The sequence below is a fragment of the Camarhynchus parvulus genome, chromosome 1 (genome assembly GCF_901933205.1).
Source record: "Camarhynchus parvulus chromosome 1, STF_HiC, whole genome shotgun sequence".
In the NCBI taxonomy this organism is placed as follows: domain Eukaryota; kingdom Metazoa; phylum Chordata; class Aves; order Passeriformes; family Thraupidae; genus Camarhynchus; species Camarhynchus parvulus.
In genome coordinates this window covers 64,732,234-64,757,585 of record NC_044571.1, presented here as the reverse complement: position 1 = coordinate 64,757,585, position 25,352 = coordinate 64,732,234, and the positions used below count along the sequence as shown (strand labels likewise).

At 39.9% G+C, this 25,352-nt stretch overlaps 1 protein-coding gene across 1 annotated transcript in view; it reads left to right on the top strand.

Annotated features, from left to right (window-relative positions):
• The window catches only part of LOC115904889 (complement C4-like), a 41,088-nt gene that overhangs the window by 5,384 nt on the left and 10,352 nt on the right, over positions 1–25,352 (top strand). Inside the window, exons 7-33 of the mRNA XM_030950730.1 lie at positions 512–599; positions 2,841–2,946; positions 3,139–3,262; positions 3,580–3,695; positions 4,446–4,613; positions 5,351–5,548; positions 7,169–7,360; positions 8,680–8,829; positions 9,248–9,374; positions 9,747–9,815; positions 10,673–10,873; positions 11,651–11,762; positions 11,988–12,058; positions 12,887–13,026; positions 13,855–14,067; positions 15,340–15,391; positions 15,820–15,900; positions 16,980–17,183; positions 18,702–18,777; positions 19,199–19,355; positions 20,747–20,842; positions 21,182–21,350; positions 22,309–22,475; positions 22,909–23,067; positions 23,666–23,725; positions 24,190–24,283; positions 25,001–25,169. Coding sequence (XP_030806590.1) covers positions 512–599; positions 2,841–2,946; positions 3,139–3,262; positions 3,580–3,695; positions 4,446–4,613; positions 5,351–5,548; positions 7,169–7,360; positions 8,680–8,829; positions 9,248–9,374; positions 9,747–9,815; positions 10,673–10,873; positions 11,651–11,762; positions 11,988–12,058; positions 12,887–13,026; positions 13,855–14,067; positions 15,340–15,391; positions 15,820–15,900; positions 16,980–17,183; positions 18,702–18,777; positions 19,199–19,355; positions 20,747–20,842; positions 21,182–21,350; positions 22,309–22,475; positions 22,909–23,067; positions 23,666–23,725; positions 24,190–24,283; positions 25,001–25,169 — 3,559 coding nt within the window. The remainder of the gene's footprint in view (positions 1–511; positions 600–2,840; positions 2,947–3,138; positions 3,263–3,579; positions 3,696–4,445; positions 4,614–5,350; positions 5,549–7,168; positions 7,361–8,679; positions 8,830–9,247; positions 9,375–9,746; positions 9,816–10,672; positions 10,874–11,650; positions 11,763–11,987; positions 12,059–12,886; positions 13,027–13,854; positions 14,068–15,339; positions 15,392–15,819; positions 15,901–16,979; positions 17,184–18,701; positions 18,778–19,198; positions 19,356–20,746; positions 20,843–21,181; positions 21,351–22,308; positions 22,476–22,908; positions 23,068–23,665; positions 23,726–24,189; positions 24,284–25,000; positions 25,170–25,352) is intronic.

Below are 25,352 nucleotides of genomic sequence, written 5' to 3'. Positions count from 1 at the left end.
AGACAAAAGAAAACCTTGAGATTGTCTGAAAATCTCTGTTTAACAAAACTGATTTTGCCTTAGCTAGTGGAGGTAGCAGAATAGTGGAGATTACTGCCCCCTTCTCCAAACAGCTGCAAGCAGGAGCAAATAGGTTGGCTTTGTAGGAGCAAATTCAGAGTGACACAGCTGATGCTGAGGAGCTCATATCCACTCTCTACCCAATTCAGGGTGGGTTTAGCTCAGCCTGCTCCTAGTCCAGGGCACTTTCTGCCCGTGAACAGGCAGAGTTTGTCTTGTTTTCATTGTAAATAAATAGATTTTGTGTGCTGGAAGACTGCTCCACTATGTGAAGCAGAGCAGAATAACTGAAAATGACCAGTAGATTTGCTTTGGAAGAGCACTGCTAGCTCAAACTAAAACATCCACTCAGTGCAGCTGCATTGTCTCTGTGTGTGTTGCCACAACAGGAGTTTAAGGTACGTTTGAAACTCGCATGTCATGACGTTTTGTATTCTTTTTTTTCATGCAGAACTTCCAAGTTTTGAAGTCAAACTCATCCCACTTCATCCATACTACCACATCTGGAATGAAAGCTTTGTGTTTGACATCGAGGCAAAGTAGGTGTGCTCAGAGCCAGGCTGGTTAAGGGCCAGATAAGCAGTTATGAGTTTTGTGATTTCTTCTTTCTTCTTGTCATTAAGAGTTAACTAGCTTCTGGCTTGATTTATCTGACTAATCTTATAAAATCTCTGTTTCCACCACTGACTTGAGACATCAGTGCCAAGTGCTGCCTGGGTCCAGGTCATGGTGATCAAGATGGAACAAGATTTTCTGAATATTTCAATTTGCTAGCAAAGATGGCTATTTGGGATTCTCCTCTGTGTTGTTATGCAAGGGTCCAGGCAAACTAATCACCTGGTTTTCTGTGTATTTTTAGTTTAAATATTTAGAAATGTTCTAAATAATCAGAGGATTTTCCATGACCATCACTACAGCATCGCATGTCCATTGCTTAACAGCAGTGCACTGGCCTGGATGTTCCACGGCTACAGAGCTCTCAGATTGGCCAGACCATGGAGCAAATGAATTACACCCAGTCCCATACCAAATTAGAATGGCATCAAACACAGAGCAACTTAAGAAGGCAGACAATGAAAATTTAATCAATCAATCAAAATATTTTTTGGCTGTTGAATTTTCAGGTTTCATAAGAGTGGCAATGCTAAAAAAACTGTATGTTAGGAGAATGACTAAATTAGAACTTGATACTTTTGGGTTTTTTCCTTTTTCTAAAGAGGAATAAATGTTATGAAATGAGAATAGGCAGGTGGAAGCTGCTGGCCCTCTTTCATAGTTGGGAGACATTGATTCAGTTTCAGAGGAGTGAGGACTACTAGATTACTGCCTGCTGCCCTTGACTGTGCTGGTCCTTCCGTTCCCCAGCACACCCTGAGAGAGCAGACAGAACCTGCAAACACCTCCTTGTGCTTGCCTGAACAAACTCAATTCTTCTTATCTCCTCTTGATCACCTTAAATTTTTATTTGGTTCTATTGAATAATTACTCGCTTTAATCATGATCATTTGATATTGTGATATGAAGTGATTTCAAATCACTGGCTTCAGTATTTTAATTCTTTCTAAATTTTTCTCTGTGCTATTGCAGCACTCTATTTTGAGTTTATGAACTTCATATATATTTGGCTCCTCATTAACATGATAATTATTTAAGAGGAAAAATTCATGTTCAATAACTGGATACCATTTCTTTCCTTATTGGAAAAGGTCCTAGTGGTGCCACACAGGCCTGCATGACTTTCATCAAAATCAGGACATGGAATTCCTGATAATTGAACTTATTTCTCTAAACTGGCCATGCATGTAATGAAGTTACTTGGTGTAATTGACTATTGTTTCCCATTTATTAGCTCTGGCGTTTAATGCAGTTTTCATAAGACCTGTCTCTCCATTAGCTTTATTGGTATAGATCCGTGCTGCTGATCAGGTCAATTTGAAAGAGGCTTGTTTAAACAAAAATAAGCCATTACAGGACTGAGGTGAAGCAGGATTTCCACAAGCAAAAGACAACACCATGGCCATGACAGGTCTCATGCAGCACATTGCACACTGCTGCTGGAAGATGCCATCTGCCAGGGCTTCCATGAGTACAGAGCCGGCTGCAACAACATGCCCTATCCTCTCTCCCCATGACCTTCATTAAATGCTCATGGGTGTTCTGGCCAGATGCTGATCTGGCAAATATTTCACTCACAAGAGGACTTTTCTGCCATACTGCCTAAATCTGTAGGAGTGCCATGGGGCAGAGGATGTCCACTCTACCCAATGCAGGTATTAGAATTTCAGCAGGGACGGTCCTCCTGCTGAGCGTCTTCAGAGGTACCAAGCATTTCATATCAGTCCCTGAAATGATTCTCTGATCCCTTATTTTCTATGCTCTGCTCATGAGGTGTCTCATACAAAGGAATCAGCTGTTCATCCAAGCTAAATGGGATGAGCAGTGTAAGATCTCTCTGTGCAACTTAAGCTCTCATTAATTTGTTAAAAAAAATATTACTCTGGTGCAAATTTTACCAGATAATGTCTCCCCAAGTGATTCTGCCTGTGACTTATGCTATAAGTATCTTTGCATTTGAAATCAGCAGTTGGAACAAAGATCAGTAAAAGTTTCAATGATTGAGTTATGAGAGAGTGGGACTAAATTTTGTTCTACAGCTGTTATTTACAAATGGGATGCCTACAAATATTCCAATATTTTTTCAGCACAAAAAGATTAGTCTCCCTTATGCTTGCTTTTTATTTAAGTAATGATCCCTGTCCTCACTTTTCTTCCTTCCAAAGACATTCTTATGGGAAAGAGATTCAAGGTGCTGCATATGTGCGATTTGGCATAATTGATGAAAATGAGAACAAAATATTTATTCCAGGCCTGGAGCAACAGCTATCAGTAAGTATTCAGTGGAACTATTCTGATTTATCATACCTAAGCTGAATATTGTCAGAAATTCGGGAAACTTACAAGTCCGTAATACTGTAGCTGTGATATAAACAACACTTTATTTCTAATGGCAACAAACCAGTAATGCTGTCTCTCTTTCCTTTTTTGTTTCTTTTTTTCCCCCTCCCACTTTTGTTTTAGATCCAAAATGGAAAAGGAAGAGTTACTTTAAGTACACCACTTTTGGAAGAGAAATTGAGAAAGAGTATTTCCACCCTGGAAGGGTTTCATTTATATGTGGCTGTTACCACTGTAGAAACTGCAAGTGAGTACAGTATGACTTGGCTGATATAATCTGGAAGATTCACATTGATCTTCCTCTGATGTTATCTGTTATGTGGGGAATCTGGTTTCACTGGATCCATCTTTGTTGTAAAGCTTGTTCATGCTGTAGGGAATTAACTAGAAGAATCTTGGATGGAAAGTGGCTGCTCAAGCTCCAAGTTGAAGATGACATTAGGTAACTTTACTCTCTCCAATAGCTGAAAATGAAAACAAAATCTTTCAGAAGATTAGATATCCAAGGTATGCAAGTCCGTAGTTAGTGCCCCCATAGCAACACGTACTGTTTGATATTAACAGGTGGTGAGATGAGGGAAGAGGAACTCAGCAGTGTGAAGTTTGTGAGATCTCCTTATGTTCTTGATCTGTCTAACACCAAAAAGTATTTTGTGCCTGGAGCCCCCTTCTCTGTTATGGTATGTAGTGTTCTGACTGTATCTGTCTGCCTCCACAGCAATGTGTTTATATCTGCCCTCTTTCCTTGTCTGATCCACTGTGAGCTCTGTCGGACAGAGACCTTCAAGTATAGGTGCAACACAGAGCTACTGTTTGTGTGTCTTGTTTGTCCCATTTCTGTGTGCTCAGCACCTGAACAGCCAGAAAATGCTGGTTTTCTGCTCTAGAAGTCAATGTGCACTGTTGCCCTACAAAGTTTTATAAAACATAACAGTCTCTTCCTCTCTTCCATATCAAAAGATTGAAACAAGAATATTATAATAAAATAATCCCACATCAAATTAAAATTCTGAGCAGTAAAATGGGGTGTTGCCTTTTAAAATAAATGCATTTAAGTTTATGTGGCTTGAAACTTCACACCTTCAAGTTTTTTGAGAGTTTTCTGTGAAGAGTTGAAGTCAGAATATTACCTTATAATAGTTAATGACAAATATCTCTGGGACCTGCTTAGATTAAATAGATGCTAAGTGAAAATCTGAGGCATTTTGTAATCTGTACTCATAGGTTTTTACCTAAACTAAAGTCCAGACTGAGTCAATTGCTATCCCCTTTTCTCAAAGCTCAAATTTTTGAATGCTGGTATGTATAGTTTTATATTTTTTCTCAGTTCATAAAAATTACAGTTATAAATTAAAATTGCTTCTTGTTCGTGTGCATTTTTTAAACATAGGATTTCCTTTAAATAACAGAACTTTTTTTTTTTTCAATAGGTAACTGCCACTTTGGTTGATGGTACTCCTGCTGCCTTCCTATTTATCACTGCCACTCTTACCTTGCCTGGAAAACCCCCAGTGAAGAAGACTGCCTTCTGTAATAGAGAGGGTCTGGTCTCCATTGCTTTCAACATCCCCAAAGATGCTCAAGTGCTTGAAATAAAGGTAAAGAAAATGGAAACATCCTTGTTTAAAAGTATCCCACTGAGAATTGCTTATAAGACAATCATAAACAACTGTGAATATGATCACTTTTCATTGAATTAGCACAGATGGTGGAACATGATTTCTTATACAACCTGCAGATCCTTGTCCAGATTGTGTAAGATTTGTTTTACAGAGCAGGGGCCTGCCTGAGGGATGTCTCAAGTGAAGGACACTCCTGTAGTGTCATCAGAGCCTTGGGGAGTACATGTATTGGTAATAGTGATGCATTTTTGTTTTGCTTGTGCATTTGCCTGGCATGAAGGACAGAAATGGGACTGTAAGGAATATCACCATACAAAGTGATAGAAAATTATAAGAGGAAAGTGAAGGAAAAGGTCCTGAGCAATCAGAGAATCAACTACCTCTGCCCACTCAGAGGGTTCAATAATGTGCACAATATAAAATGGGGAAAAAATTGTCTGAGTACAAAATCACTTTGTGATTTTTGACCCATTGATTCTCATTTAGAAAGAGCCAAGGGTGAAAATACCAAATGCAAATACAGCAAGAGGCAGAATGGGGTAAGATAATAAAGTAATTAAAATCCTGGGGTTTGATGCCAATGAGGGCTCAGCAATTATTCCTGTCACTTCACAGCATTTTCCAAATAACCTAGCACAATGTGATTATTGGTGACGCTATACACTGTCTCCTGTGGGACACTTTACTCACTCTGTCCTTTTCTACCCTGACAGGTAAAGGCTGAAGAGGGTAAAGAAAGGTTAGAAACACCTGAAACCAGCATCAGAGCTGAAAGATACCAGTCTGCTTCCACAAACTACCTCAGCATCAGCATCCCACACACTGTTGTGGCACCTGGAGATACCTTGCCCATCACCTTGAATGATATTCATCAGCCTGGCAGAGGAAACATTGGCTATTTCTATTATATGGTAAACAGAATAGTATCAAATCAGTAATTTCTTTCAGAAATTATGCAGCCTGGAACATTTACCTAGTTATTGATACAAGGGAAAACCAAGGGGGTCAAGTGGGATGACTGGTGTTCTGTCACTCCTGACCCACCAAGACAGGCTGAGGGAACTGGGCTTGTTCAGTTGGGTGAGAGGCTAAGAGTGAGTTAATAGCAACCTTAAACTACCTGAAGAGGAATTAAGGCATAGTGGAGACAAGATGTCCTAGGTGGTGCCACACAATCTAATGAGGGACAAGATTAAAAATTATGGCCTGGAAGATTCATTTTGGAAAAATCTATTCGCTAGTGGTGAGTGCAATATTGGAAGAGGTTCCCCAGAGAGTTGAGAGATTTTCCAGCCTGAGAAAAGTTCAAAACTCAATAAAAGAAACCCTCGCCAGTCTCATCTAGTCTTACCCTGGTGATGTCTTATCTTAGAGCAAGCAGCTGGACTAGAGGTCTCCATAGGTCCTTTTCAGAAATTATTTCTATGATTCTGCTGGGTTTTATACATTTGCAGTTATTTTTAGGGCATGTAAAATGCAGAGTATTTATTTTGCTGAATGAGACAAATGTGTTTGGGGGTACGTGCCAGGAGTGACTCTGATGAATGTAAAATGTGTTTAATCCCCTTCTCACTCTCTTTGTCCTAATTTCCCTTGGCAGCCTAAATTTCACAGGATGATAAGTGCCAAGATATCAGTTCCCATTTATTTTTAAAAGGACTCTGATATATTGGAATAATAGTATGCCTAGGAGTTAAGTTTAGGTTTGGGGGTTTGTTTTCAATGGATGGTGTATCACAGGGCTGGAATTGGTGCTGCCAGTCTTTGGGAAGGTGTAGTGCTGGGCAGGCGGGACGTGTGGGAGGGATGGTGGCAGACACTGCTGGAGCTCAGCAGTGAGGGTCTCACCCAAAATTTGGTCATCTTAACAAAGGCAGTGAGGATTTCAGGTCAGGCTGTAGCATGCCATTGTTACTTCCTGAAACCCTGTATGTTTAGGAAATCTTCACATATTTTGTTCTGGGAAGGGCACCCTCACTCCTGCCCCTCAGCCTGTTTTTCATTCCTCTGACCACCCATGAATTTGGTTAACATAATGTAGGAAGGAAGGAGTTAAATAGTAAGGGATGGGTTGAAATCAGTTCAAGATGAGTCTGTGGGACTTTATCCTTAAACCTCCTGCTCCAACTCTTTCCTACCATCTGAAAGATTCAGTACTGATTGCAGATTCAATAATGCTGATATCTTCCTAGGTGGGATGACCAGTCATTGTAGAAGACAAAATTTAGTCTACTATCTGGGTAACCCTTCTCAAGTTGTAAGACTGAGTGGAGGGTGACAGATTTGTGTTCTAACCTGGACCACAAGACCAGTGTAGCAGAGATCCACCACCAGTGTGCAGGTCTCTTCCAGGCTACTGGTATACTGGTTTGGCAGTCAAAACTGTTAATGCCATTAGATGAAAACATATCTTAAAGAGAAATTGCCTCAGGAAAGAAAAAAAACCAAACCAAACAGTAAAATTATGCATCATAATGCCCTTTCTGGGGCATACTCACAGTATTTGATTTCAATTTGTTTCTGCCTTGCAGGTTGTGGCAAAGGGACAAGCTGAGCTTCTGGAAAGGGTTCCATCCTCAAACAAAGTAATAAACCTTAAAATCACCGAGAAGATGGTGCCTGCCTTTCGGTTTTTAGTCTACTACTTCACTGAGAACAAGGGCCAGCCAGAGATCATCGCTGATTCTGTGTGGGTGGATGTCATGGATGTCTGCGAAGGAAAGGTGCTTTCAAAGCCCACGGCTTCTGTTGTTGCATTCCAAAATATTTTTTAAATGGGGTAGTGGCAGAACAAGTGCAGGCCTGGGATTATAAAGCGAGACGTCATTTTTATTGAAAAAGAGTCATCAGGAGTCGTGCCAAAAGGTATAACTTGGAAAGGCTCTCAGGTTGTGCTTCAAAGAGATGAAAAACAGTTTCTTACAGAAAAAATCACCCCCTGTGAGTGTCTGTATTTTAGAAATCCACAAGAAAATGCTGATAGAGTTATTGAGGGGGAGGAATCTCTTTTTAACTTTTTATAGTGATGTTTGTCACACAAAAGAAAGTGAAACCATTTATTGGGGGAAAAAGTATGAATTTGAAGTAATTTTTCAAGCTTTTTAATTTCTGTTAAAAGTAATTTTCTGAGTTTTGGTAGTACTTTAAAAGCTTTTAAGAACAGTTTACATTAGAAAATGAAGTGTAGACAAAATGGGAGGCCCTCTAAGCCTTTCTTTCATCTTCCTTCTCCTCTTCCTCCTCTTCACTTTGGGACCATAAGGTAAAATGAAAAAAAAATGAAGACCCAGGAATTTCTCCCAATAGCATGAAACCCAATTGCTGAAAATTGTCAGCTGTCTAAAATTATTTTTTCTACTGAAAATGTTTGTTTTGGAAAAAGAATATGGTAGTCCACTGGGGGAAAAGAAGTTTTCAAGAAAAAATAATCTGTCTCCAACAGACAAAACAATCCTTTATTTATGCGAGGACAAAATGCAGTAATGTTCACAGGCATTTCCAGTAATAATTCCCTATCATTTCATGATCACCATGGCTACTTCCTCTTTAAACCACAGAAGTGTGTACATCAGAACCAGATCTGTTTGCTTACATATGCTAAAAATTTCAAGTGTGTGATAGAAAGCAGAAAACATTATTACAGACTGGTTTAATTTGGTTAATTTTGTACATTACCATGTAATGACAAAGACATTTTGCTCATGTCTTTCGTGGTAATTTTTTTTCCACTGGAAAACAACTAAACTATATTGAAGATCCCAGTTCCACAAACCCCTAACACAAACTTTTAGTTTCCCTTGGTCCTTAAATGTCATTGAAAGCCAACATCCAAAATTCTGCAGGACACATGTTTCAGCTCCCAATGATTTCCTTCAGTGTGAAATATCTGCACCTATGTGTTCCAAAATGCAGGATCCCAGGCAGAAGTTCCACAAAACAGGAATATCTCCCAACTTCTGACTGCTGACAGTCATTCCTGGCCCAAAGAATCTTCACTATAATATAAAAATATTATCTTTTTGTCTCAATCTTTTCTATTTAGATTAAAGTCAGAACAGAACAAGACACATATGAACCAGCAGACCAGGTCAATTTAGAGATTGAAACGGATCATGCAGGAAAAGTTGCCTTAGCTGTGGTTGATAAGGCAGTTTTTATCCTGAATAAGAAAAATAAGCTTACATCCAAAAAGGTAAGATATTGGTAAGAAAATATCACATCTACTAGTCAAGCAAATTTTCCCATGACTAATGAGAGGATCAAAATATAATTAATTGCTATTAATTGCCTAGAGAACACTTTAATAAATTTGAAAATGTCTTTTCTTTTGCAATTTAGGATCTATTTAAGATAAATTGCATGTTTAAGATGAGTGGTATATTTAAGATGGGGCTCTCCATCCTATGGCAGACAAGTTTTTAAATTTAAAAAAGCATGGCTTGAAAGCACTTCCTAACTAAAATATCCCTCAGCTTTAATCTGCTTCCAAATGCAGCTTGCACCACCAGTTCCTCTTGTTCCTGCGAAACAAAGGCTATGAGAATTGTTCTGATATATGAATAAACCCTTTACAAGCATGTACAGTCCATCTGTGCCATTTTATTTGGCAGGTATTTAATGCTATGAATTCCTATGATCTTGGCTGTTCTGTGGGTGGTGGCACAAACAGCATTCAAGTTTTTACTGATGTAGGTCTGGCTTTTATATCAGACACGGTTCAATCCAGCATTCGGGAAGGTAAGTGCAACCTACCCTTCAGAAATTTGTGTGAGACCACTATAGATCTGGGAAGACTGATTGCTTAAAAACAGAAACATTTTCACTCTTATGTTGTAAAATATTCTTTGCCGTTGGGTTTTTCTTCTTCTGTTCTTCCACCAGTTGCTGGCAGCTCAGATTTCTCAGATGGTGGGTGCTGGTCCTTTGGTGACCACCTCAGCTGGGGCAGGCAGCAGTTGGCTAGGCTGGAAGATTTGTGGGACTCTCCCTCAAATTGTGGGTCTTCTGTCAATGATATGGGTCCTAAGACAGGCCTTCATGAATGATGTGAATGATCAGGCTGTTCCTGTCACATCATCGTGACCAAGCACTTCTGTTCTGCCTTCCCAGGATATAAATGTGTGCAGGGCACCAGAAGGCAGAAGAGATCTTTGGATTTTCAGAAAATGTCAGGAATTGGTATGTCTGCTCCTCTGGGTGGCCTGAAAATCTTAGCAGGGGGAGGCAAAGGGATGTGTCTGGGATCTAGGGGGCAAGAAGTGATGGCATAATGAAGGATACCAAGATATTCTTAGTTCCAGCTCTTGCAATACGTGACATAACTTAGCACAAATATGTGTACTATGCTGCATCATGCATCATTCATCAGCACAGCTCAAAAAACAAAACAAAGTAATGCCTATAAATGGAAACTAATTTGCCTCTTTATAATCCTAAATGTAAAGCACTTCTAGTAGATAATGTGTCATGTCATCAGTCATGACTTTGAGGTTTTCAAAATCATTTGTATGGTCAGAAGATGTTTTATAAATCCTTTTCTTTCTTGACATTCTGCTTTGAAGCTGTGCCAACTTCAGTACTTCGTGCTTCAATTAAGAGAAGAGTTGGTATAGCATTTGGTATAAAATGCCAATTTGTGCAATTTTTTTTTCTCATTTTCTTGCCAGAAGGCATGAAGGGTTGGAGTTGGATTCTTCCTTTCTTTTGAAATCAGACCCTATTAAAGAAAGAGAACACTGATACTGCTATTTCTATTAAGAATTCCAGCCTGCAAAGAGGATTCAACTTTTAATTCAGTACGATTGGGAAGAGAGAGCTTAGAATAGAATGTCTAGGATGCCATAGAGCCTCTGCTTTCCTCCTGTGTTTGTGGACTGTTTTTAGGATGTAATATTTTCAGGGTCCCTTATAGAAGCTTGGCTGTTGCAATAGAAATTGATGTTAATGGCAAAGAATGACAGGATTGAGCACAATGAACACCTTTACACTGATTTCTTCTTACACAGCACTAATTCTGGGCTTCAATTCTATTGCAGCCAGCAGATACCAGAACACCACTCTACTAAAATGCTGCCAAGATGGAATGAAATTAAATCCCATGAGGTTTTCTTGTGCAAAAAGGCTGGCAAAGGTGTCTGGCTCCCGGGAGTGCAGGGCCGCGTTCCAGGAGTGCTGTGAGAAAGCCACAGCCCTCAGGAAGCAGGCGAAGCAGAGGAACAGAGTGGGCTTGGCACGACGTAAGGAGCAGTGGCACACAGCTCTGCCACTTTCACCCTTCTTGTGGTGGCTGGGGAGGGCCAAGGGGCACCTCAGTGCTGTGGTGCTGGGGAGGAAGTACTCACATCAGCATTTCAGAGAGCCCTGGTACAGTGCAGCAGCCAGGCAGTATTGCATCTTCACACCTGTGCACTGAAAGGTGGGAGTGGCACGGGATAACTCCTTGGGGTCAGAAAAGGCAGGAATCACTTCAGCCACTGCTGGCCCCCCCAGCCTTACAGAGGAGCTGATGGCCCCTGTCCACACCCCAGAGATGCCACAGACAGCAGAGCAGGGAAGGGGTGTGGTTGTCTGCATTTAGGGCTCTAAGTGGTCTCAGATTTCAACTCCTTAAATAGTGGTACTCCTATTATATTACCAAAAAGAAAATTACTTTCCATCTAAAATGATCTCATTCTGAGTGTAATTTCTGCTACCATTTCTCACAGATTTCCCCTGTCTGTCACAAGTATGGGACACTGGGAACATCTTTGCTAGCCTTACTACAGGGGTCTGACTTCTCATTTGGTAGCATATAGTTATTAAAGTTGGGAAGAGGAGCTCTCTCTTTGCTCAGTGACAAGCTGTGGTCATTGCTTCTCTTTTTCCAAGATTTTTGTTTAATTCACAAGATGAAACACAGATGAAATCTTTTCATTCAGAGCATTTTTTGTGCTTTTACAAGCTGACTCTCTGCAAGACAGTGTAAGGTCAGCAGCTGAAGACTTCCAAAAAGAAACCTTGCTCCTGTTTTGCAGAATACAGTGAACATGAAGAATTGTTTGATGAAACCTCTGTCAGCTTGCGCAGTTATTTTCCTGAGAGCTGGTGGTGGAATTTTGAAGAAATAGAAAGCCCTGGAAAGCACAGGTACTGTGTTGCCTGACTAGCTGAATATGTTTAAATTTGTACTCTCAAGTGTATATAAATATCAGCTTTATGTAGTATCTGATGCAGAGGGCCTCAGAATATTGCAAGTACTTTGTCTCCGCAATTGAGGGAATATGTTTTTCTCTTTAAATATTCAAACTTCATCAAATGATGATGTTTACATTTTATACATGCCTTCTAATATATTTTACTTTGTGGTTTTAGTGTAAAAAACTTTGCTCCTGACTCTATAACTACCTGGGAAGTTCAAGCAATAAGTATATCTCCTGAAAAAGGTATTAGTATTTTTTGTTTGTTCATTTCTTTATATGGATGAATAGAGAATGTGTAATTTTTAAAAGAGAGATACAATATTATGTTGACAGAATAAAACAGTTTGTACTGAAAAAACACAGTGTTTTGATTGTAATAGCTACTTCTCTCTTTTATGCCATGTTAAAGCCCAACTAGAAGTTAAGGTATAGATTTATATTTATTAAAAAAACAGGGAGTAGGGGCTCAAAGATTATGGATCACACAATCAAAACTGTCTTTTATTCTTTCCACTCTTTAAACCACCTGATTTTAGCTTTCACATGGCCAGGAAGCCACATGAGAGGTAGCAGTAGTAACATCACTTTTCTTTGAATAATTCTGAGACCAGGTTCTGGCCATCTAAAGCATGAACATCTGTGGCCTCTAAGACAGAAAAGAGCACCAGGAAACCAGCAAAGGACCAGCCAGAGAGCCCAGGTTCCCAGGTGCTGTGCTCTGGGAGCTCCTAGGAGTTGATGAGGACTACAAAGGATGGAAAAAGGGTCTATATTGTACTGCCCGCTCCCCTTTGAAAGGGCAGGAAAACTGGGCCACATTTCACTCACAAAACATGCAAACCCTTCTGCCAAGTTTTAGCTATCAAAAACCATGGAAGTGACTCCAGGGCGCAAACTACAGGTAGGTCTCTAGCGCAGATGAGTTTAAATGAGTTCTGAGTATGTCTGTTTTCCTCAGCCTGCTTGTGACCTCAGGAGAGCCCAGGCACTGAATTTTGATTTAACATTTAACTTCCTATCAGTTGATGTTATGTGTGCCATTCTCAATTCTGGCTGTTTTTCTCACCCCAGGGTTCTGTGTAGCTGACCCCCACAGCTTTGCAGTTTTCAAAGACTTTTTTGTATCCCTGAGACTACCGTACTCAGTCAGACGACACGAGCAGCTGGAAATAAAAGCAGTGGTTTACAACTACCTGCCCAATGATCTCCAGGTATTGTTATCAACAACTGCTGCACCTTGCATGCCAAGCTAGCTAGATCTATAGTTATGTAACCATTTAATGGGAATGTCCTGGCTGCCCTTCAGTGTCTCCCTACAGCCCAGACATAATGCTCCTATCTTGAGCTTTTTCCCAAGCACAGGATCCAATTCTACTTGGTATCCGAACTTACCATATAAAGCAGATTTGTTTTGACCATGTTACATAGCCATATTCTTTGATTTTGGGTACTTCTTCTCCTTCTTTGAAGTAATCTGTTCTCTTTTTGCTGCCTGCTGATCTGGGCAATACCCAGCTGCTGACACTGACACTTGCTGACACTACACAAGGTACACAAGGCAGGGAAGTAAACGAGTATCAGTTCACCATCCAATGTTAGCCGCAAAACTCATTGAGCATACAACATAGAGCCACCTTTTCTCTTCATGTGGCTCCTATGCAGTCCTGCATATGGCCACAGTTGTCACTGGGCTTAGGGTCTCCATCATCCTAAGGCTGATACTCTTTTTTTTTCACTTCTTCCCATCCCCAACCAGCTGTTCAACCAGCATCCTCTGGACTGCATTGAATTGTGTAGAGCTGGGATGTATAAAAATGCACTATCCTTCTTATTTCACTGTGGTTCAGGGATAGGCCAAAACTCATTTTCAAGTTCAGTGTAATGAAGAAATGCTAGCTGATTTACCTTCAGAGCCCTAATCAATATAGCTGAATATTAACAGATCATGGGGTCACAGAACAATTTACATTGGAAGGGGCATCCAGAGGTATTTTCCCTGTGCGCCAGGACTGCTCTCGGGCATTGCCTTGTCCCCACAGGTGACAGTGAAGATGGAGGCAGTGAAGGGGCTGTGCACCGCAGAGACGACGGCGAAGGCCGTGCAGCTGCCACTGCTGGCCAAGGGGAACTCAGCAACACCAGCCTTCTTCTCAGTCGTCCCTCTGACTGTGGGAGAAATCCCAATCACCATTATTGCCTTCAACCGGGATTCTGGGCACAGTGATAGCATCAGGAAGAATCTCAAAGTGGTGGTACGTGTTTTGTGGTATGTATGCCCTAATTGAGGGCAGGCACTTCACCAATTGCCCTCAAATGCAGCATTCGCTCCGTGTGGAATTTTCATGGAGGGAGTGAAATGGTACAAACACAAGGCTAGAAGCAATTCGGGAAATCCATTTTTCAACAAGGACTGAGAGGAAAAAATTAAGCCTCTTTGTCTATTGTATATGGAAAGGTTTGTTCTCTTTGGCAAAAAAAAGACATCCTTTACCCACGACACAGCAACAAATTCTTCAGCTGGTGCCTGTCTTAGAATCTTTAACTTCTCCCTGCTTCATCAGCCTGTATGAAAATTCTTTTTTCTTTCTGAAGCCAAGATTGAAGATGTCCATCTAGCACACTTTTAAGAAGGAAATGCTCTCTGCTAGTAATAAAGTTAAACCCTATTTTATTCCTTCTGGTCAATGGATCAGTCTTCATTCTTAACAATTACATAGCTAAAAGCATATGCAAAACATGCCAACAGAGATGTTGTATTGATGATTTAATACCTTATCTCTCTTTCAAAATTATAAAAAGGAGGACCCTTTTAGAAAAAATTACTTTTCAAGTGCCAATACAGGCCCATTACAATAACTAAGTCATCCATGGAGGGACTTTTTTCCATCCACACAAAAAGGGCAAAATATGAATCCCTGCACCCCTGGTGTCAGGTATTACCGTATAGGTAGGGATATGGCACAGGAAGATGGGAACTTGCTGTTGTTAAAGGCTATAACTTTTGTAGATACAGACACAGTCTCAGAGTGCAGTGTTACGCCAAAGTAGTATCTATAAAAATAGCTTTATTAAAACTGAAACTGTGAGAAGAGGGGTGTGAGGAATCAGAAGGAAAACATGTTTAAGTTTTACACCTAAGGATGTACTCTGAATTTCATGGATTTCATACATGAGAGGCTTACTTAAATGAATCCCTCTGTGAGCTTGACTTGATGGGTCACAAAGCTGAGAATAAACTTTGAGGTTTAATTTTTGGGAGTTGGTTTTGGTTACAGGAATTTCATCCAGGGAAACATTTCAATAGTAACACAAAAAATTCAGCAAAGTTTATTAGTATTTCAGTTGGGAAACTGAAATTCTTATTTAAAGTTTGACTTTTATCTAGAGAGAAGTCTCCCTTCAAAATCACTTATTTGTGCCACCTGCTGGCCTAGTGCTTGGGTGGAGCTCACAGGTTTCTTGCACCTTAATTTCAGGTGTGAGTGCTTGCAAACCTTTTGACTTTTCTTTCTTTAACTGTGCAGGCTGAAGGTGTTTTACAGAGAGAAGAAGAGACCATTTGCATTAACAGTAACTGTAAGTTACCCAAAAGGATTACATACAGATGAGGTTTGGAGTAAGAATGAACAGTGAATTATGGATGCAGTGAAATACTCCTTGATGGACAGATGTTCCTTTGGTTAACCGGAACTTGTCAGAAATCTCTCCATCCAATACATAGCAAAAGACTTGTGAAAGAAAAAACCCCAGGAAATCTAAATTTTTAGAATTTATTTACTTTACTTTTGTTTTTAAAGGTGACATATATTAACTAGGTGTCTATTTAATTCACTAATGAGCCTTAAAAGTTATTAAAAACCAAAGTTTTTTCAAGTGTGAAATATTGCTAAAGATTGAAAATTTAACCACTATAAGAAAGATAAGTATATCTTTTCTAAAATTACAGTATGTTGTTTATTTTTTAAAAATCTGGATGTAGATGTCTATTTGTTATTTATTTACAGTGAAGTCCCATACAGTGGACCTGAACAGACCATCTAATATGGTACCGGGTTCTGATAGCCACGTGTTAGTTAGCCTGAAAGGTAAATGTAATTTTTTTGCCAACAACTTCTCCATAGGTGACAAGGGACAGGATCCTCTGTGCTGCTCATTCCTGCTTGGCAAGTCTCCGTTCTCTCCTGTTTTTTTGGTTATGACTCAAATGGTCTGTGCTACATGACCAGGTCATAAAAAAATCATCCCCAGGGTTGAGCCAGTACCTCTTCCTCTTTCTAATTACTCCTTCTTACTTGTAGTGAGTGTAAAAGCTTTATGAGATCCATCCTTCCTCATCCTTCCTAATGTGCTCGGACTAACATCATTATGGGAAAGCCAGACGTGAAGGGAAGAGTTCATCTTCTCTAATAACTTCATGCAGGGCCATAGAAATCTGCTTTGGATTCCAGAAATAAAGATGCCAGACTCTGATGTATAGGTTCTGGAGAGCTCTGTATTTCCAAAGAGGAGATATGTTCATATATTCATTTAATCAAATACAGTTGTATGTGTGTGTGTATACATATACATATATATATATATATATATATACACACTCATGCCTACATATTTTAAAACTTCTATTGGCAAGTATTTGTATTAGTGATAAATATTTACCCTCCGTCCTGCCCCAAAATGTAAAATAATATATTTGTGACACAGAGGATATTGGCTTCAAATCCCTGTTCTAAAATAAAGGGATCATTGAATTCATAAAGTTATAAAATTGCATAGAGAAAAAAAAAAACACATAAAATGTTTGTCATGATTAATGCACAGTCTTTTTATCCCTCTGTGGGAGGATCAGGGCTGGTTTGACAAGACTTTTCCAGCCCAAACCTGATAAACAAGTCTTTCCCCCTTCTGTTTCTTCCCTGACTCCAGTAGCCTGAGGACTCTTTCATATTCCTTCACTGTGCCAGCCTCGTTTCTTGAGTTTTCCTGTGGCCTGGCACCTCATCCTTGCCCTTCTTCAAAGAGCTTTATGAAGTCTCAGGTAGCTAAGAACAGTGCTGAGCAGTGAGGAGTATTGGGCCACAGTGGAATAGTTAGGATCACCTTTCTTCATACTACAGCAATCTGTTTTAAATAAGATACATACTACATCTTTTATTTTTTGCAACAGGGAACATTATGGATCAGTCTGTTGAAAATTGTTTGAGTCTCAGTGGAGTTGAGAGGCTGATTCAGGTGCCCAAAGGCTGTGCAGAGCAAACGATGGTGACAATGGCCCCTGCAGTCTATGCCATTGAGTACCTGGATGCCAGCGAGCAGTGGGTGAACTTTAATCCCGAACGGAAGCAGGAAGCCATCAGTATGATTGAAAAAGGTAGGCAGGAAAAAAAAACCAACAAGGCAAACCAACCAGAAGCCAAAGGATGGGATCCTTGTTATCTGTTTGCACTGCGCACTGGCTGCAGCTGCCTCCTGAAGGAGTGCCCACTGTCTTACCGCAGCCTCACAGAAATGCCCCCTGCAATCTGCAGACAGACATGAGGGACAGAACATGTGAGGAGGGCTTAGGACACTAATTACCAGCTTCTGGCCCTGGATGGTATTGACACTGACAGTCCATTCTCTCTCTTGCCTAATTTAGAAGTAGAAAGTAAAATCTGAGCTGATCAATGAAAATTCTTTTCAGACTAAATGGATAGCAAAGGCCAGTCCTTCATTGCCTCCAAGTGTTTAAAATCAACCGAGATAAATCACATCCTAAAAATGCTTATTCTCCCTATGGTTCACAGACACTGCTTAGGATAGCCAGCTGGGATGTAGACATCTCTGTCTGTGGCTGTAAAGAGTATAACAAAGGAAATTCCCAGTGCTAGTCATGATATTGACATCTTCCCTTGCCCACTCCTGTATTCATCATTACATAAGCTGGAAGGACTTCAGTAACCTTGGGCCAAGCCAGGGATGGAGTTTCCTTAGGGAGAGGACACCTGCAAGTCTGCTTCTGGAAGACTCCGCTCCACAATGTGATCCAAAGCTGGTACTAAACGTACAGCAAAGTCAGGACCACAGTATGTGGAAATGTTCCAGCTCACAGGAATTAACACAGGGAATTGTTAGTATGGGAGCAGGTACAGCTGATCTTTCTAAATATAGTGGTGTGCTTATGGCATAAAGCAATATGATGTACATGTCACTGTGATCTTCAGATATGACAAACACATTTCATCAATGATAAGCAAGTGTATAAATAGAGATTAAAAGCATGCTAGCAGTTGCTGCATGGAGATCTTTGCCTATTTATCAAGCCTGTCAAAAACAACATGAGATCCTGCTAATAAGTATTTAGTATTATCAGCATCATTTAGTGCCTACATTATGCTTTTATTTATTCTTATTGAAGATCATCAGCGTAAAAAAGTTCATTGGTTGTGTGGCTATGATACAAACTTGGTCAAAATAATAGCAGTCAAGATCTGAAGTCACAAGTCATGATTTTTCTAAGACTGTGTCTGACCCAATAGAAGATGTTTTGTATACTTTTTGATTCAGTGCACCATAAAATCAACAGCTTGAAAAGTTGTCAGTGATGGAAAATAATCTCCCAGTATTCATTACACATACAGTACTTTGTAACCATAGGTATCTGCAGTTTTCAGGTTATTTGCTTGGCTCAATTAAGTCAAACAAGACGGAGGACCTTCTAAGCCTAGTGATTTTTCTGAGTCAAATTCTGCTGACCCAGTCATTCCCTCCTTAATGCCCCAATGAACATCTCCATGAACTCTTCCACCAGTCAATACAAAACATGTCCATTATAATAGAAGTGATGTAGGAAAATGCCCAAAAAATATGGGTGTTTTCTGAACAGTTATGTGCTCTCCTGTTCATGCAGGTTACACTAGACTGCTTGAGTTTCAAAAGGAGGATGGGTCCTATGGAGCATTTAAAACAACCCCCAGCAGTGTGTGGTAAGTGATTTTCTTTTCCTGGGGTTTTATTTTTGGGGTTTTATCTTTAGGGGTTTATTTTGTTGGGATTTTTTTTCAAATTACCTCTTTTTATTTGATGCATCAGAAGCTCTTCTTTGGTGATGAATTTTGAAAATCTGGTGGTTTCCTATGTACTTTTGCCATGAATAAACAGCCACCAAATTCTCTGAGCGTATTCAGTCCTTGGTGAAAGAGATTTATACTGAGCCCACTGATTATTTTGCATTTGTCACAGAGTAGAAATATTCAAGATGATGTTGTACAATATCTCACTAGGTTGCAGCAAGTGCACTGTATTGAATATGAGTCTGTGCATAAAATTAGTATGTTTTTCTTCCTGTCAATATAGTCTTCTAAAAATATCTGTCAGCACAAGTTTGGAAAATTTTCTTTTGTGCAGGTTAACTGCATTCATTGTTAAAGTGCTCACAAGGAGCAGAGAATACTTCGGTATACAAGACAGTCACATAAGCAACTCGATTTCCTACTTGGTTAATCAACAGCAGGCAGATGGTTCATTCCATGACCACCACCCTGTAATGGACAGGAAAATGCAGGTAGGTCATCCATAGTTAGAATAATTTGTTGTGCATTTAGGGCTATTAGGGATTCAAAGGAACGCTGTGAGTTGTTAAATAACAAGAAATGTATCTAAAGAGAATAAATCTGTAATGTAAGTACAAAATCTGCAATGTAAAATTAATTTGTCAAGATGTCTCTTATGTCAGATGCATAGCTAGCACTTTACCACCTTTATCTTTTATACGGTCTTAGATACGTTTTCAACTATGCCTGTGGAGCACTTAAAAACATTATTTTGGTGGATCAGATGTTTGGTAAAAATGTACGCCTTTTATTGCTTAAGGCAATAGAGTGTAGAATTGTAACTTTGTTTTGAAGGGGCATCCAGAGCTCATCTAGTCCAAATGCTGCTCAAAACAGTTCTAGTTAGATCAGACTGTGCAGGACCACACGTAGCTGTGTACATCCCACTCTGTCTGGGTAACCTGTTTCAGTATTTCACCATGCCCGTGATGAAAAAAGAAAATGTTAACACTTAATCAGAATTTCCAATTGCATATCTTGGTCTACACATCCTCTATATCTGTCCATAAACTCAAAACTGTTATACTGTCCATTAATTTAGTCTAGGAAAGCAATGTACATCTTCCAAAACTCATTGAAAATGCAATGTAATGACCATATATATATATATATATATATATATATATATATATATATATATGGAAAAAACATGCATTAATATTTTTAATGATCTGTGTCAAATAACTTGTGAGGCTTTCACACTCTGGCCTCAAAGCTAGTTTCACAGTTGATGTAACACTATTGGGAAAAAAGAAACAAGTAGCTCAAGGACTAGTCAAAGGGTTCTGATTTTTTTTGACCAGTGTTCACGCTGAGATAATCTTCTATCTCATACTTCAAGAGCTTTCAGGGGAAAAAAGCTAATGAGATCACAGTGCTTTCTTTATCAAGAAGAGGGATAAGAAATGATCCAGTACTGGTGTATAAATACCTTTACAGGAGAGTTCTGTCTGCAAGGTAGAGGGTTCTTTAGCGTGTAGAGAGTAGCACAGAAGTGAAAACAACCCCACCCTCCTAGTGACAGAAAACTGAAACTATGAATGTTTCAATGACAAATTATAGATTTTTAGCTGTAAGATAAATAACTAAATATTTGATTATCAGCTGGTTCCACATGGTGGGTTCCTGATCTCTTACACTGTTCAATGCAACTTTTAAAGCTGCCACCATAGGAGACATACTTTAGAGGTACACATATTATTTAAAAAAATATAAGGCATCAGCTACATGGTACATGGTCAGAAGGTTTGCAGAGAAGATCCTTGACTTTATGGAAAGTAATTTTCTAGATTTAATCATAAACATATGCATGCACATTTAACTTTTCCATTTCATCTTTCAGGGTGGCATTAAGTTAGCAGAAGACGATTTGGCTATGACAGCCTTTGTAACCATAGCATTGCAACAGACCCTACGTGTTTTCCCCTCACCTGATGTGGTAGGAAGCCTGGCTCTTTAAGTCTGCAGTCTATTGCACTATGGCTCTTTAAGTCTATTGCAGTCTATTGCACTATGGCATATTGGGGAGCTGCAAATGGGGTTTAAAATCTGCTTATATCTGTGATGGATAGGAAAAAATGTTGTGGCCTATTATACAACAAGGGGTTTTGAGCTACACGCTCCATCAATAGCTTTAATCGCTAAGCAAATTTCATAATTGTCTTAAAAATTACTACAGGGAAGTATTCTAATTTCCAAGTGCTAGTTTCCTAGTGCCAGAAGTAACAGTTAGCAGGTCCCAGTGATCTTTACAAATGGATATATTCTGTTTCCACAGGCACGAGTGATTACAAGAGCAGTGGCTTACATGAAGAACCAATTTTCAAGAAATACTGACTGCTATTCTATAGCCATCACTGCTTATGCTCTGACACTTGTACGGTCTGCTAGTGAAGAAGCTCAGTTTGTGAAAGACAAATTAAGGGACTGTTCCTCTTTTGATGGAGGTACTGGTAACCATTCTTAAAAATCCCTTTAAAAAGCACGTTTCCTAATGGAAACACAGTAACATGAACAAAACAAATTGAAGTAAATGAAGAAACATTAATTTTATACAACCATGTATATATATATGTAAGAAATTTAATTATTTAAATAGCATAATTAAATATTTCAATATTTTATATTTTAATATCTAATTTTAATAATTAATATCCTTATAAAGTGACAGTTAGTGAAGCCTGGATCATAACCTTCTCTGATTTTGAAACTGGAACAAAACTACAGTAAATATTAATTTATGTTTTCTGCTTCCCTTGGGAAGAAAAAAAAATGTCCAAGCCAAATTAGAAAGAAGAAACTTCATATGAAAAAATAGCAACAGACAGGAGTAGTCCAGACTGGATTTGTGGTCAAGAGGGAAGGTGTCTCTTCCAGCTCACCTGCTTTCAAAGCCCCCCATCTGTCCTGAGTGCTTTGTCCCAGCTCCCCATGGATGTCCCCATGGGGACATGAGATGTGGCAGTGGTGACTGCTGAGTCAGTCAGCTGTGTGGCTGCTCCACCATCCTGGTTATTCCTCCCAATGCATTTGGTAAATTCAGTCCTGTTCAACAGCCCCAGTTTAAGTGTTGAGAATATGCTTCTCCTTAATCAAGGCTGGATTTGTGGCCATAATTAATACTATTATGTCTGAGGGACCACCAGACACAATGCTACCACTCCATCAGATGGGCATCACTGTGCAATGGGCTCATTAGACCCATTGGTTGGAGATATCAAAATCAAAAATTGTGGGTTTTCTTTTCCATTATCTTTTCTTCCCAGCTGATTTGTTGCTCTCACAACAGCATCTGTGTCTCGTGGTTCCACAGTGCCATGGCATGAAGTATCCCCTGTGTAGGACAATAGTGATTTTCAGCAAAAGCTTTTGTCAAGGTGATTCAGGACTGAGTTGTTCTTGCAGCAAAGCAGCAACGCTACTGGGGAAATGGGAACAACGCAGTCTCAGTGGAAACCACTGCCTATGCCCTGCTCCAAACCTTGCTTCTGGATGACATGGAATATGCAAGGCCTATTGCCACGTGGCTGACAGAGAGAAGGAACTACGGCGGAGGATACTGCTCTACACAGGTGCCTGACCACCAGCTCAGGGGCAGTCTTAAGGGGAGGGAAGGAAGTAAAAGCCTCCTAAGAACTTTTTAATTTAGATTTGAACAGTGAATTTTCAACTTCTTTGGTATATGAAGCAGTAAAGATTTTGGATCGTTAATTAGCAATGGGCCAAAATAAAATAGTTAAAAGCCAGCAAAGAAAATTCTTTGTCCTCATGAAGAAGTAGGATAATCTGAGGTCAGGACTCCAATGTGTTTACAATTTAGTGCTATAAGAACAAGCTGGGAAATTAAATGAATAGTCTGTGGAAGTAGGAACCGACAAATGCAGGAGAATTCCAAAGCAGCAAAAAGCAAAAAACTAAATTCAAGATGACTGATAATGTCGTCTCACGTGCTGCTGAAATAACCTGGCATAACTGCTAGTATTTTTGCTTTTCTTTCTCATCTAGGACACAGTGGTGGCCTTAGAAGCTCTGTCAGCATACAGCATACAGACACTGGACACTGCTTCCACCGACCTGACTGTCAGGCTGGGAACCCCTGGAAGGAGAAATTACTACAGCATTGTTCTGACTGATGCCCATGAAGAATTTCAGAAGCAGCTAGAGGTATACAACCATTGGTTGCTTCAAAGGTTTTTTTCCCCTCAAGAAGGAAAAATCAAATCCTCTGGCCCACGTTTTGTCATGTTAAACAACCATGATGCAGCTGATATATTATACCTTTAAATAATTTGATCTGTAAAACAACAGAATCTTTTTAACGTTAAAAAAACACCAAACCCATCAGGCACTTAGCAGCACACTTTAGAGGTGCTTTCCTGCCTCCGAGGGCTTTGGATGCCTGAATCTCTCCCAAAAGTGAAGAGCAGCCAGGAACCTAAGTCCTTCCAGGGAATGAGGAGGAAGGGGAATAATCTGATCTTCACTGTACCTGAAACTGTGAAAATGTGAAATCCAGAATATAAAGGAGAGACTAAAGTTGGTAAAATACATCTACTGGGCCCTAAAACGGCAGAGTAAGAGTCATTAGCTCAGTTCATTTAAAATCCTGAGACATGAGGTCTCATAATTCCTTCCATAGCTGAAAGTTTTCCCTACCCAGGTTTGGGGGGTAAAGGCATAGAAGACTGTCAAGATGTGAGGAAAACAATAGACCAAATTCTGAGCACAAACTAAATATCTTTTCTTTTCCCTTGGTTTGCAGTTTGAACTTGGGAGAAAACTTGAAGTATCTGTGAACGGCAAAGGAAATGGGACAATGAGTGTAAGCTGTAATTTCAAAATCCAGGGTCCAGCTGGATTTCTTTAATCTCTTTTTGAAACCCAAGTGAAAACTTACTTGAAATGGTCCCAACCTTTGTGTTCCTACCTCCAAAATTCTAAAATGTGGGGCCTAAAGCCTGCCCTTATGGACTGTTGATTTTTCCTGTCTTTAACTTCATTAAATCCATGAATGTCAAGGGTGATAGAGGTGGCTGGAGTTTGAAAGACCTCTTTGTGTTTGGGAATGGAGAGTTATCTCAAAGGAGTCCCACGCCATTTGTGAATTGCACATGGGACCTGCTTATATCTGTGGCACTCCTCTGTGACCAGCCTGTGCCATTGGGGGACTGGCCATTCTCTCCATGCTCCCATGTCCCATCATCATGTGTTGGAATCCTGGATGGGTGAATTTCTTGTCATTTAAATTATGTTTTTAGTGGCTTGCTGTTCGTGTGTTCATCTTAGATATTAAAAATGTACTGGTCACCCGAGCTGAAGAACAACACCTGCAATGACTTGATTTTGACAGTAGAAGTGGAAGGGAGCCTTAAGTACTCTGGTGAGTGAAGGGGCAGGGGCTGGGTCTCAAAGGGGACACGTTTGGCCAGCTGCTAATGATCCTTCATAGCTTTCCAGCCTTGGAAAGTGGGAACAAATGAATGAAACAAGGAAAAAGGGAAGTCCTGAACCCTACCCAGGCATTGTTTCATTTAGTTTATTATTCTTATCCTTAAATAGCATAACTATGAGTGACAGTAGGTGCAGCAGGTATTTAACAGTAACACAGATACCATTAGAAACTCTCCTTGAGAAAGGGGAGGTGAACTGCCTTCACAGAGGGGAAAGCCCTGCTCAGTTCTCTGGCTAATGAGGGACCCACCATGTGGGCTTAAAATTCTTTGAGGCAGATCTGTCATAGGTCTTTCATATAAGCAAGAATGTGTTTTGCACCTCCTGAAGTGTGTAGTCATCATCACCTCTGCCTATGTTTGCATTGGTTTTTTTCTGTTTTGATTGTTAACTTTTGGAGGGAGGGATTGTCCTTTAAATATTTATGCATAGCCTAAACTCCATTCTTAGTCTGTTAATTATTCTTACTATGGTTATCCCTAGAATTCTAACTCTGAATGAATTGGAAACACTGAGACAGTGTACAGTGAACTGTTATAAAACTCACAGTGACGACATGACTGCCCACTAGAATTTATCATTATACCAAAAAGGAGCCAAACTGCAGGCAAACTTGTTCATGGCTGACCCTGTCTCTCACCTCCAGAAGCTGAAGACTCTGAAGAAGACTATGATTACGAGGACTTGACTACAGGAGGAAACAGCACTTTTGAGACACTGTCTAAAGTGGATTGGTTTGATATCCACAGCAGAAGAAAAAGGGATCTGACCACTCGCAGCAAAACAGAATCCTTGCAATACAAAGTCTGTGTCAGGTAGGTCCTCATTTGCTTGTAATTCTCCTTTGTCACCCTCTTCATATCCACAAACTCAGCATCCAAACTAGTCATCTCAGAGTCTGCATACACTGTAAGTGTGTGTTCTCTCTCCCATGGCAGGAGAAAATGTTTCCAAACAATGGATGAGATTTATTTACATGGTTTACATAGACTTCAAAT